Genomic DNA, 14,158 nt, shown 5'->3' with positions numbered 1-14,158 from the left:
ATTGCGGAAGTGGCCTGCGAGAGTACGGGGGATGCGAATTTGAAGGATAGTTTTAATTTGGAGGAGGAATGTGAGGTTTCCCCAGAGGATTATAAGGTGATTTTTGCTGATTTGGAGGACGAAATTAAGGTGACACGTCCCAGAGGAAGACCACGAAAGGTTTCAAAAATATGTGAGAGGGAGTCACCGAAAAGACAGAGAGGGAGGCCAAAGAAAAATTTAGTCACACAGGAATTAAAAAACCTACAGGCAGAGAGTATACAAAGAAGGACATTGGTGCATGCAAATCCACATGGGGAAGATGGTATGATAACTCGGGCAAGAAGGGCATTAATCCGTAGTTAGGCGGCGGGTTTGGTTTTTGAGTGTGAAGAAGAGGAAGCAATACAGGGCCTGGTGCAACAAATTCGTTTGGGACTCCACAACTAAAAATGGCAGGGGTGTGGGTGTCTTGGAACGTTAGGGGGTTAGGAAGAGCTGAGAAGAGGAAGGCTATTAGATTGGAGTTGGACAAGCTCAAACCTGAAGTCATAATGTTACAAGAAACAAAGCTGAATGAGGGTCGTGAAGAGCTGTTGGGTGGATGGATACGGGAAAAACATTTGTATGCATGCAGTATTCCAACAGTGCATGCAGCTGGTGGCTTATTAACTTTGTGGAGAAAAGATAAGTTTCGTTGTGATCAGGTGGTGCGTGGGGATGGTTTTTTGCTGGTAGTTTTGAGCTTGATGAATACGAAGGGGGTTTGTGTGGTGTGTAATGTATATGGTCCTCATGACTCTAGGGAGCGGGGACACATGTTTGAAGCATTAGGGTTGGCGCTGGAGGGAAGAGTAGGGAGGGTGGTGGTTGGTGGTGATTTTAATGCTATTCTCAATGATGGGGAGAAGCAGGGAGCTGGTGGTGATACGTTAGGTGATCCTTCTTTCAAAGAGTTTGTCTCCAACCAGTATTTGATCGATTTGCCTATGCTAATCGGAGATCATACATGGGGAAGCACTAGGAATGAAGGGTTGTGGAGTCGTTTGGATCGGTGGCTAATTAATGAGGAGGCCCTGTTGGGCTTTGATGGGGTTGTACAAATAGCTCAGGATTGGGGGTTGTCGGATCATCGTGCTGTTGTGTTAAACTGGGGGACTAAGGATTTTGGACCAAAGCCATTCACTTTCTTTAATTACTGGCTTTTGGAGGAGGGGTTCAAGGAGATGGTGGTGCAATGGTGGGACTCGAATGTAGTAGCAGGATGGTCTGGGTATGTGTTGTTAAGTAAGTTACGAGGCTTGAGGGGGAAAATAAGGGAGTGGAGTATAGCGAGAGGGGCATGGGGGTCTTCTAAAATTACTACTTTGGAGGGGAAGGTTCATGATCTTATGGTGAGAATGGAGAGGGAGGGGGTGTCAGACACTCTGAGGCGTGAGCGGATGTCAACCTTGCATGAGCTATGGCGGGAATATAGAAAGGAGGAGAGCATGTGGTTGCAAAAATCTCGACTAAAATGGATTAAGCTAGGGGACCGCAATACAAAGTTTTTTCACAGATCCTCAAAAATTAGATCTTGCCGCAAAACTATGGAGAGTTTGCAAGTGAATGGAGCCTTATGTGAGGAGCCTAGGCGTATCAAAGAAGAAAATTTTAACCACTTCCAAGCTTTCTTCAAATCACGACCAAGGGGAAGAATCAGGTTTGAAGGGGAGGATATGAGGAAGTTGTCTGCGGCAGATTGTGAATTGTTACAGGCTCATTTTTCCTATGAAGAAATATGGGAGGCTGTATTAGCTTGTGATGGCAACAAAGCTCCGGGTCCTGATGGTTTCAATTTCACCTTCTTCCGGGAATTCTGGTTCATGATTCGCAGTGATATAATGAAAATGTTTCAGGAGTTCCATGCGCATGGGAAACTGGTGAAGGGGTTGAATGCGGGGTTTATTTCCTTGATTCCAAAAAAGGATATTCCTGTCGAGGTAGCTGATTATAGGCCTATCAGCCTGATTTGTAGCATTTATAAATTGATTGCAAAGGTCTTGGCAGCAAGATTACAAAGAGTCATGCCAACTCTGTTATATCAGAATCAATTCTCTTTCACTAAGGGAAGGCAAATTGCTGATTGCATTTTTATTGCTAATGAAATAGTGGATTCAATGACGAGGGGAGGGCGGGGTGGTTTTCTTTTGAAGCTGGATTTTGCAAAGGCTTATGACAATGTGGAGTGGGAGTTCTTGATGCACATGATGGAGGATATGGGGTTTGGGGAGAGATGGAGGGGCTGGATTTTTAATTGTGTATCTACAGCAACCTTGGCGGTCCTTGTCAATGGATCCCCGACGGATTTTTTTGAAATAGAGAAGGGTTTGAGGCAAGGGGACCCCTTATCTCCAATGTTGTTTAACTTGTGTGTGCAAGGTCTGTCTATTCTGTGGAATAGCCTCGCAAATAGAGATAATGCTTGCGGTTTTAGAGTGAGTCAGGGGCTGTGTTTAAATTACTTACAGTTCGCTGATGACACTTTGGTTTTCAGTGAAGCAGATGAGGAGCAAATGGAAGAGATGTTTGATGTGCTTCTAGGATTCTTATGGGGGATCAGGGCTGAGAGTTAATTATGCAAAGTCTGTGTTGGTGGGGTGCAATGTGGATAATGAGCAGGTCAGAAGATTAGCGGAGGGGTTGGGAGTGTCTACGGGGTCATTGCCGCTACCATATTTGGGTTCAGCACTTGGAGGAAATCTGCGGCTCATACGGTTTTGGAAACCTGTGGTGGAAAGGGTGAGGGTAGCGTTATCTAGCTGGGGTTCTGGTTCGTTATCATTGGCGGGCAGAGTTTTGGTGTTGAAGGCGGTGGCGAGTGCCATACCCATGTATCAAATGGCGCTGTATAAGGCTCCTGTGGGGGTAATATCTTCGATTGAAAAATTGATGAGGGGGTTTTTGTGGGGTAGGCCAGGGGGGGAAGGAGGATTGCATGGGTTGCTTGGGAAGAGGTGTGCAAGGCAAAGAAGCTTGGAGGATTAGGTGTAGGGTTTTTGGGGGTAAAAAATAAAAGCATGTTACTCAAATGGCCTTGGAGGTTTGGGGTTGAAAGATATACGCTGTGGAGACAAGTTTTGTGTGAGAAATACTCCATTACTCACACAAATTTGTTACTGCATAATGTGGTGGCCCAAATACATAGCCCATCACGGTATTTATTTGATATACTCCAAGTTTTGATGGATACGGGACCAGGGGGGCAGCTTGTTTCGTGATCAATGCTTGTGTGCATTGGGGAAGGGAGATAGAATTGGCTTTTGGACAGATCCATGGGCCTCTACCAGCTCTTTAAATATATTATTTCCAAGGCTTTTTAGCCTAGCAAGTGAACCAGATATGAGGGTAGTGAGTGCGGGTATTTTTTCTGGGTCGAGGTGGCAGTGGGATATTCCTTGTAGGCGTAATTTATTTGGTTGGGAGATGGAGGTCTGGTCTCAATTTATGGAGTGCATAAATGGTGTAGTGCCAAGCGGGAAAGATGATGTACTACTATGGGTAGAGGACGTGAATGGAAGGTTCTCGGTGAAAGCTTATTGCCAAGCTTTGGAGCTTCAGATGTACGAGGAACCATCTTGGGTCTTTCTGCGTCGGGTGCAAGGGTTTGTGCCACCAAAGGTCTTACAATTTATGTGGCAAGCGGCAGAAGGAAAAATAGATGTCATGGAATGTCTCAGGAGGCGCGGTGTGGATGTGGAAGGGGAGGGCGTGTGTGTGTTGTGTGGCCTTGAACGCGAGACGGTCCAACATCTTCTTTTAACCTGTGTTTTTGTTTCAGGAATTTGGAATCGTATCATGAGGAGGGAGAGCATCTCTTTGTGCGTGCCAGGTTCTGTAAAAGCAATGTTGCAGCAATGGAATGCTTTATGCGTTGGAACAGCAAAGGAATTATGGGAGGTGATACCCTATGCGGTGGGATGGACGGTGTGGCTTGCTAGGAATGGTGCTATTTTCAAGGCTGAGGAGGTCTCATTGAAGATGGCATGGGATCTTCATATTACCATAATTTATTGGTGGATTCAAGCGGCTAATATTGATTGTGATTATTCTTTGCATGATTTTCAGCAAAGTTTTCAGAATGTTCGATGGACAATGCCAGTAAAGATATCAAGGAAAGTGCAATGGAATTGTCCAGAGATGGGCTTGCTAAAGTTTAATGTGGATGGTTCTGCAAGAGGAACCCCAGGAGTAGCAGGAGCGGGTGGTATTCTACGTGATAGTGCAGGTATGGTGAAGGGTTTATTTTTCTCTTAGCCTGGGTGAGCTTTATGCTTATGAAGCAGAGATTAAGGTCATACTCTGGGCACTGAAATTTTGTAAGGAGTTTGGAGTGAGAAATATTATGATTGAGAGTGATTCGACTTTGGCTGTGGGGTGGGTGACCAATGGTTCGCATAGGCCTTGGAAGTTATTGAATGATCTTAATATGATTGATATTTTGATGGAGCAAGTGAATTGTGTGAAAGTGGCACATGTATTTAGAGAGGCAAATGACCAAGCAGATGAATTGGCAAAGGGGGGGAGGGTGTGAGAGAACTTCGGTGTTGTGGGTTTGGCTATAGTGCAGACTTGTGTGATTGTTTGGAGGGGTTCTGTGTAAAAGGTGGGAGTGCTAGAGTTATGGATACAAATGGAGTATTATATTTTATGCTTCATGGGCTGGAAGTATATTTGCCTCGCGGGTTCTATCTTTTATGGCTGATATCTATGTGGTCAATGTGTTGTATGTTTGAGTATTGGAGGCCGCTGGTGTGTTTCAGCACTTGTTCCTGATGCTATTATGTTATTAGCATTGTTAACTTCATGTGGCTGACCATTTCCTACATATGAGGGAGTCGTGGTTTCAGTGCAGAGTTTCATATGAGCTTGGTTTTTTGTATTTTGTAGCAGAGTGGCTTTCTCAAGCATGTGGTACTCTTTTTCCTTATTGGGGTTTTTCCCACTGGGTTTTTCCCAGTAAGGTTTTAATGAGGCTCGTGCTTGGGATGATGTTAGTGTCACTTTGCGGGTTGGTGGTGGGTTTTATTTTTGTTTCAGTCTGTTAGACATTGTACTGGTTCTGTTGCCTGTTTTGGCATAGTCTTTCGAATTTTCATAATAATACTATTCTTTTCATTTTCAAAAAAAATATAATTTAGTTTAGTCATTAATTTTTGTGTATATTTGACTTCATTCCAAATAAAAAAAACTTTATATTTATGTTTCATACTTTATTTAAGCCCCCTCATATTATTTTTCCTAGTTCCGCCACTGCATATTATGTAGTTATATTTGAAGTTCTTGCTTTCTACATGTTGTGTCACACAAAGACCCTCTTCTAAGGCTCTTCATTAGTGCAAATTCAACCAATAATTCCTACATACCTTTTGGAACATTTCTCTTCTGTTATGATGCAGATTCTACTTGTTTTGAGAGCAGTGACTCTATTTTGGAAATTCTCCTGGCATTGGATCAATCCATGCACAAAATCAAGGATTTCAATCTTCGAACTATAGTTGAAAGTCTCTATTATAAACCAATTTGTAATGATTTTACTACTCAGGATGAAGATATAGTGCATCATCCAAATTCATTATTACTTACTAGTGGTATCATTTTACAGTTGCAGGCTCTAGGATTGACACCATACATTATTACTCTGATATAAATATCGAGTTATATTAAAACTGTAGATTTTCTTCCATATAAATGTGTGTGTGTGTGCGTGCGCGTGCGTGTCGTGGTATTGTCTAAAGAATTTTATTGTCAATTCATATAATAGTTGCTGCTGCTGAAAGAAGTTTTTCAAAATTAAAATTGTTCAATCCATATATACGGTCAACAATGTACATCTTCTACATCTCTCTATGCATATCTTGTTCTTTCCCAGCAATGCCTTATATAATTTACAATCTTAACGCATCTTAATATTTCTAATTCATCCACAACCAAGTTAATTGTCATTGGACATGCTCTAGGAGGATCAGTTGCTTCTCTATTCACTATATCACTATTAGGCAACATTGATTCAGGAAATAAGCACTCACTCTGCATCACCTTTGATTCACCCTTTGTTGGTGACAAACCATTGCAGCAAGCCATATCACGTACTTATCTTTGGAGTTCTTGCTTTCTACACGTCGTGTCACACAAAGAGCATATGTCCCAAGGCTCTTCATTAGTACAAATTCAACCAATCATTCCTACATGCCTTTTGGAACATTTATCTTCTGTTATGATGCAGGTTATACTTGTTTTTAGAGCACCGACTTTATATTTGAAATTCTCCTTGCATTTGGATCAATTCATGCACAAAATTAAGGATTTCAATTTTCAGATTACGAAACTATAGTTGAAAGTGTCAATCTTAAACCAATTTGTAATGATTACTACTCAGGATGAAGATATAGTGCATCATCCAGATTCATTATTACTTGCTAGCTGTATTAGTTTTGCAGTTGCATGCACTAGGATTGACACCACACATGAAGTGTTAACAAAAGAAATTAACACTCTGATAAAAGTATGTTTATTAAAAAAAAAACTCTGATAAAAGTATCAAGGTATATTAAAACTATAGATTTTTTCCATATATATATATATATATATCTGTGTGCACGTGCGTGCCGTGTGTGTTGTTTAAAGAATTTTAGTGCCAATTCATGTAATAGTTGATGCTGCTGAAAGAAGTTTTTCAAAATTAAAATTGTTCAATAGGTATCTAAAGTCAACAATGTTATACGATAGATTAAATGTGTTAACTATTTTATCTATTGAAAGCGAAATATTTTAATTATAAAAATCAGATAAATAATTTTGCAGCTCAAAAAACTAAAAGATCAATATAAAAAATTGATAATTTATATGATATATTAAATACTTTAAAAATTTTGTCAAAAGAAAGCCACTCTAACTTTTTTACCTTAAGCCCCAAAATGTTCGTAGCGGCCTGAGATCTTTTACTATTAAAACCCATAATATGTGCACTGAAAACTGCACTCCATCCCCTTTTCCCTCTCCTAAACTGAAATCATCTTGTACATTCTACCAGTCCTCTTCGTCATCCAATATCATGACCTTAAATTGCTTGTTTTAACAAACATGTTCAAGGCAAAACTTTTTCTCGCATCGAAAAGCATTCACCCTTCCTCAATTTCTCCTGCATGAGCATAAGTCAACTTTTCGAACCCACTTCTTCTATCTCTATTCTCCCCCACCAAACTAGCATACTTATTACTAGAAATTCAAGAAGAGACTCTACACTTGCACTAATCGTCTCCTTCGTCCCACCCTTCCACTATAATTCAGTACCACCCAAATTTGAAGAACTAGAAGTTTTATAAGAACTTTCAATACTTCCACTCCATATACTTCCAACTTTCTCTCCATTAACTCCTTTTCAATCATGGTTGTTATTGTTAAGGTGTGAGGTTTGTATAATAGAACCAAAGTAGCTACTTCCTCTTGGATAAATTGAGGATGAACAACGCTACCACAGACAATTTTAGATAGTGCTAAAGGTAGAGGATTTTAGGTTGAGTCGTAAATAAGATTCACTGTCTTCGAGAGTTTTATTTGGATATTAACCCGAACACTTCTCCCAAGATTAAACAGTCTCTTCCGGTGATAAATCGGGTGATAGAACTAGCGAGAATAAATTAAAAATATGCCCAAGAAAGGAGAAGGGGAGGAAGAGAAAGATTGTTGATAGTGTGTGTATCTCACTTCTCATACTAAATCACCTTGGTATTTATAGGCCATGGCTTTGATAATAACAAGATAGTGAGGGAGATTAATGTTAGGTGGCACAAATAAATATTGGGCGGTAAATCTTAATAAGAGGGAGATTAATGATAGTGTGTGTGTCTCACTTCTCATACTAAATCACTTTGGTATTTATAGGCCATGATTTTGATAATAACAAGACAGTGAGTGAGATTAATGTTAGGTGGCACGAATAAATATTGGGCGGTAAATCTTAATAAGAGGGTGACACAACACAAAATACAATGGTGATATAATCTAGGTTGGACGGTGGCACTCAGGTGGATGATAAGCATGCAAAATGTTTTGAACTTTTGAAATACACACAAAATTCCAACACTTCCTCATTCGAGTCATTCGAGCACACATCTAAAAAAATATTCTTCCTCTAAACCATGAACCATACTCACGTACGTCTCAAATTCCCTGGCGTACTCATCCATTTAACCCTCTGGTTTGATGCTCAACAACAATGGAAAAAGACTCTTCAATGCAGAAGAATGAAATCGATTCAAAATTGCGACCTTGAAGTCGTCCCAAACAGCGTTTGGATTGTTTGATTCCCATCGTTGGAACCAACTCAGGGCCCTCCTAGCAGTCACATTGAATTTATTATAATTCACGCTATCATAGAAATTTAGTATCTAATGCTAGCTACATCACAAAAATTCTCAATAGTTATGCAATCCTCCCAAATTATACACAACAAACTGTTAACCTATTATGGGAAAGGATCTCTTGTAGTACATTGCTGATCTAGCTCTATCTCAACCTAGGCAAAACTACTTGTCATGCAACTGGCTTGTATAATGAAACTATTCACAAATTACCTTCTTTGGTACGCTTGGTCAATCATTATTCTATATCACTTGATTATTACTTATTAATTGGTTCCATGTGGTTTTTATTACAATAAACTTGGTTGATACTTCTATATTACGAACAAACATTCAAGCTCAAAATATGACAAACCAAACTGTTGATTCTATTCTAAAATCCACACAAGGGACAAGGTGGAATTAACGTGACTACCCAAACGCATGGCTTGTTACTATGATGCATGTCTCATCTAGGGACGAAGTAACAAAATGTGATGATAATAATTTCCATAAATTATTATGGAAATTCCAATATTCAAGAATTAGAAAATTCAAATTCTAACTGAAAATTTTCACCAGTAAGAAAAGAAATGCAGTGCAAGGGTACATTTAGTAAACTCCTTCCTACATGTTTGCTGAAATTTAAACCCTTCTAATTTGAAGGCTGTGAAACAGTTGACATATCTGTTAATTTTGATGGTCTACAATTTACATATATACCTAAGAAGTGATCTTAGATATATAGTAGAAGCAACTTTTGATAATCTCAATTTTGAAGTTGAATGAGACCACACCTCAAGCTACTTTCTTCTACCTGCCAAAACAAAGTGAAGATAATAATAATTAAAACACACTAAATAAAACATTTCATGTGTAATGAAAATCAGCAATGATTGATTCCTGGACATCCCACCACTACAAACACCACAAGGACACATAATGTTTGTTCTTATCACATCACATGATCACATATATCTATTAATTTTCTCTCATTTATCTTTTTCTTACTCTGAATATTTGTACTATATGAATATCTACGAATCATTACTCAATAAAAATTAATGGTAACTTTTTTTTCTTCTAAACCATTTTCCATGTTAAAGGGAACACTGTAAAAAACTAAAAAAAAGTAAAGATAACAAAAATATCATTATTCATTGAAACAAATAATAATTAATTAGTTACCTCCAAAGCACGAATGGTCTGGGATAGATCATTGAATTCTTGTAAGAGAAACTTCTCTTGTGCAACAACTTTTGCTAATTCTGATAGCAACCCAGCACGCTCATCAGCCTGATTATAAAGAATTTCAATTTAGAATTTAGGCTTAATACATCAGAAGGCCCCTGTAATTGTAAAGGGAATCAAATCCAGGGCCTGAAAAATTTTCGCATCAAATTGGGTCCCTAAGAAATTTTTTTTAATTCAATTAAGGCCAAAGTGTGTCAGCCCTCAATTTTGTCCCAGTCATCAATACCACGTGGCTTTTATTATTATTTTTTAATTAAAAAAATTAAAAAAATTTATTTTTCATTCCAACTCAATAATTTAATCAGAAAAAAATTTAAAAACTTAATAAAAAATCTTTATCATCATCATCCAATCCCTGATACATTTCCTCATCCTCTTTAATTAACCCCCACAACCCTGCATCCTTACCCTGCATCCTCACCCGCAACCCAACCTCAACCTCAACCCCACCCCACCTGCAACCTCACCTCACCTCCCCACCCGCAACCTCAACCCGACCCCTAACCCCAACCTCAACCTCAACCCCACCACCACCATACCCACCCAAATCCTTTTCTGATTTTCGTTTCACAGATTTGGGGTTTTTGAGGGTGAGGTTGCAGGCTAGCTTCACCGAAAACGAAGAATCTGAGAAGAAAGAAGGAGGAGTAGAAGCTTCAGTGCTATCGGTTTCTCCTCGTGGGTTCCTGAGAGAGAGAAGCACAGGGATGCGAAGAAGGAGCTTCACATTTAGCCAGATCAGAACCAACAACACGTTCTTGGAAGTGGGTCCTCAGATTTGGTTGCATATGGGGCTGGGGGTGGGGTTGGGGTTCACTGATCTGGTTGCAGGTGGGGGTAGGGCTCACAGATCTTGTTGCAGGTGGAGGAGGGTTTGGGTGAGGAGGTTTGGTGTGAGGTCGTGAGGGTGATGCCGTGGAATTGGATGGAGGATTCCATGGCGTCGAAGGGGTTGTGGTGTTGGAGGAGGATCTTCGAGACCAACTCGGCGTCGGTTTCGTCAGTGGAGGTGAAATGGCGAAGAGCGAGGAACGTGGTGGAGGGATTATGTGTTTCTGGGTTTTTGTTGCTGGGAAATGGGTACTCAGATCTGGAAACGTGGTGAAATGGTGGTGAGCGAGGCACAAAATTTGCAGAGATTATTGGTTAAAGATCCAAGAATTGAGGTTCTCTTTCTCTACTCAACTCAGATCTTTAACGTGGTGGAGGGATTATTCTGATCTGGGTTTATGATATCTAGTGTTGCTGGGTTTCTTCAAGTTGGTGCTGGAAATTGATTATGTGTTTCTGAGTTTTTATATTATTAGATTAGTTTATTTAAATTATTAGATTGTTTAGTTAAGGGATTATTAGATTAGGTTTTTATTAAGTTTTTTTTTCTGATTATTTTGTTGACTTGTAATTAAAAATTATTTTTTTAATCATTTTTTCATTAAAAAAAATTATAAAAGCCAGGTGTAATTGATGACTAGGACAAAATTGAGATTTGACCTTAATTGAATTAAAAAAAATTTCTTAGGGACCCAATTTGATGCGAAAATTTTTCAGGCCCTGGATTTGATTCCCTTTACAATTACAGGGGTCTTCTGATGTATTAAGCCTAGAATTTAAGTCCTTGCAAAATATAACAAAATTAGTGCAGTGTTACCAAACTTACCATATGTGAAAAACTTGATAATATTGACTTGATGGATTCTACTTCAACAAGTGCATGTTCCTGAGCACTGGACATTGATTGTGTATCCACCTATAAGCACAATAATTAAGTAAATATAGCTTTCTTGATATTGACATAAGGTCTAATTGTTTTTATTTGAAGTTACCTTTGCCCCTTCTAAAAGGGGAACTTTGCATGCAGCAGAATACAAACTCCCCTTCATTGCATCAATTGCATCCATGTGTTTCCTTTCCATACCTTCCCAAGTTTGCAATAGGTTCATCTAACAAAAAAGAAAACACACACACACAAATGGAGATCAAAAATAATTTTTTTGAAAGTAATGCTGCACTTGCAAATGCATATATCTTAACTGGAATGCCTTTGAGGTACTATTAAAGGAATGAAGAAATAGAAAGGACTTATTAATAATTAATCACCATAATGGATCAATAATTTCATAAAGATACAGTATCTAACAAAAATATTTCTATTTTTACTCCTTGAGCAGGTAATTGTAATTTAAGATCTATCACATCACAATACTTACCTGAGATTGCAGTACCAATTGTAGCTTCTTCTCAAGCCTTACTTTCTGCAGCTGTATCCTCTTTTGCATCACCGAGCATCGCAACTTTGTAAGACCATCCACAGCACTTGTCAAAGTGCTCTAAACACATTCACATTTCACAAAAGCATTAGTCCACATACTCCAAATGAGTGGCAAATGAAACAAAAGCATGCTACAAGGTATAAATATAATATAAATGATTGATGTGTCATCATTCAGCAAACACTTTTACAATAGTTAGGTTTAATAGTATCATAACCTCAATGTAACACCATGTTTGAATTGGTGATAAGCACACAATCCAAAGCACCATAACTCTTGTAGCTTCTCCCGTAAATGATTATGAGACTTCTAACCGTAGAACTAAATACATGATGATTAGTGTCTAGAGTTCTATTCATATTACCTCTCATTGAATTTGGATTGGAATTCCTAAATTCACACAATAGTACATTCTGAGACCTTCAATCAAGATTAGATGATCAATCTTAAGCTAAATTTTTTGATGAAATATATAAGTTGAACAATCTTAATCAAACAAACAATGTAGATGTCTTTAACTGCGTGAATGTAAGATTATTTTACTACATGCAACCCAAATCTCTCATTATTCTAATAGCATGCAACTTCAATTTCAAGATAAGAGATGTGATTTGTGTACTAATCAAACTTTTCATACCTCTGCCTGATGGGTTATGCTAGCATTCACAGCTTCAGCTCTTGCATTCACAAACCGCCACTGGAGCAACCGGTTATGAAGCAAACGAAGCTGATGAGCATCCTCAGAGGAGGAGGAAGCAGCATTTGAAGATTTCTTGGACCTGAAGAAGTCAAAGCCCTTGTTGATAATCTTCTCAATGCCCATGTTAGAAGGCTTCAAGCTCGAAAGAGACAAGGACTTTCCCTTACTTTCCACTGACATGGGAGGTGTCTCTGACCTACCAGGGGACAAGGCCCACTGAGACTTGGAAAAACTCAATTGCCTAGTCAGCGGTGAATTCAGTGGCGAATTGAGTGGTGAATTGTTCCTACTCAACGTCCTCTGAGTGATCACCTTCCTCATCATCAATGAATCATCTGACGAAATAGCAGCATTCTTCTCCAGAGACACCCTTCCCGGAGAATCACCGCCGGATTTCCCAACACTTGGTTTCTTCGCCGATGAAGAAGATTTTGCCGGCAAAGTGAACCTCCCTGATCTTCCAATAATGGGTCGATCATTTTCCTTGGAATTGTTCTCGGGATTGTTGGACTCCCTACAGCTCCTCTGTTTTCTCAAAATAGAGGAGGTTGTTGCAGGTGTTGGTGGTGGTGTTGTGTTGAGAGGCTTCTGACTCTGACGATGGTGGTGTTGAAGGTGATGATCCTCTCTGTCTCTGATCCTTTCCCTGCCGATTTGATCGGCGAGTGTGACAGAGCTTCTTCTCCTCGGAGAAGAAGAAGCTGAACCTGATTCAGGAGGACCGTTGAGAGACTTGGACAGGAACCGGGAATTCACTTGACGGGTTCTGGGTTTGGGAGAAACCGCAGGTGAGGAATCAGTGGATTTGGAACCATTGTTGTTCTTCATCATTGGAAGACAGAGATGGTGATTGAGTTTCAGAGACAGAACAGAGGAAGCAGAAAATAGAGTGAGTAAGGGAGTGAGTGTTTGAGAATGTCAAAATCAAAATATATAAATGCAGATATGTGTGCCAGCAAATGAGGGTGTTTGTTTGGGTTTTCTTAGTTTCAAATTTCTTCAGGTGTGATTCTGGCGGTTTGTGGCAAAAAAATCATCTTGACTTTAGATATATCTTTCTTAATAAGAAGTGAAACTTAGCATAAATAGCATAATTTAATGTAGTTAATGAATCATTTGACTAATTTGGTGAAGGAATGCCATGTAGTTAATGAATTATTTCATCCTATTCAAGTCAAATTCAAAAAAAAAAAAAATACACCAAGAGTATTAGATGAAATTAGTTTGTTTTTTCAAAATTTAGGGTATCTTATCCACAGTGAGTTATATTATTATATTATATTATATTATATAAAAAATATTATATTAAAATGTTTCATATTAATATTAATTATTTTATCTTATTGACTCTCGTATATAATTTTTTGTATAACGTATAGTGATCGAGTTGAATAAATGCAAATCCTGAGCAATTGATCTCTTGAGTTAAAATTCATTTTGACTTTTTTTCAATGATGCTTCATTTAATGCCTTAAAAACGATACTTAAATCATAGGAGTGACTATGCAAGTGACTATGCAAACAATTAATATTAATATTAATTGTTTTTCGATGAAATAAATATTAATATTAAC

The 14,158-nt window shown here is 38.7% G+C and overlaps 1 protein-coding gene across 1 annotated transcript; it reads right to left on the bottom strand.

Moving 5' to 3' along the window:
* Window positions 1–8,947: 8,947 nt before the first annotated feature.
* LOC130735403 (QWRF motif-containing protein 3-like) lies at window positions 8,948–13,484 on the bottom strand. Its single transcript, XM_057587409.1, has 6 exons — window positions 12,522–13,484; window positions 11,822–11,941; window positions 11,438–11,554; window positions 11,272–11,361; window positions 9,549–9,656; window positions 8,948–9,177 (listed from the first exon to the last, which is right to left on the bottom strand). Exons 1-6 carry the CDS (start codon window positions 13,413–13,415, stop codon window positions 9,130–9,132), a joined length of 1,377 nt encoding a protein of 458 aa, XP_057443392.1. The 5' UTR covers window positions 13,416–13,484; the 3' UTR covers window positions 8,948–9,129.
* Between the last annotated feature and the right edge of the window lie 674 nt (window positions 13,485–14,158).

The sequence above is a fragment of the Lotus japonicus genome, chromosome 2 (genome assembly GCF_012489685.1).
Source record: "Lotus japonicus ecotype B-129 chromosome 2, LjGifu_v1.2".
Classification (NCBI taxonomy): Eukaryota; Viridiplantae; Streptophyta; class Magnoliopsida; order Fabales; family Fabaceae; genus Lotus; species Lotus japonicus.
The sequence above is the reverse complement of the archived record's forward strand: the minus strand, read 5'-3'. Positions and strand labels throughout refer to the sequence as shown.

Excerpts from the sequence above, each read along its gene's own strand:
- LOC130735403 (XM_057587409.1), bottom strand. The coding sequence starts at position 13,415 with ATGATGAAGAACAACAATGGTTCCAAATCCACTGATTCCTCACCTGCG. Across the intron at positions 11,555-11,821 it reads AATTGGTACTGCAATCTCAG|ATGAACCTATTGCAAACTTG; the intron begins GTAAGTATTGTG and ends CTTTTTTGTTAG. Across the intron at positions 11,362-11,437 it reads CCCTTTTAGAAGGGGCAAAG|GTGGATACACAATCAATGTC; the intron begins GTAACTTCAAAT and ends TTGTGCTTATAG.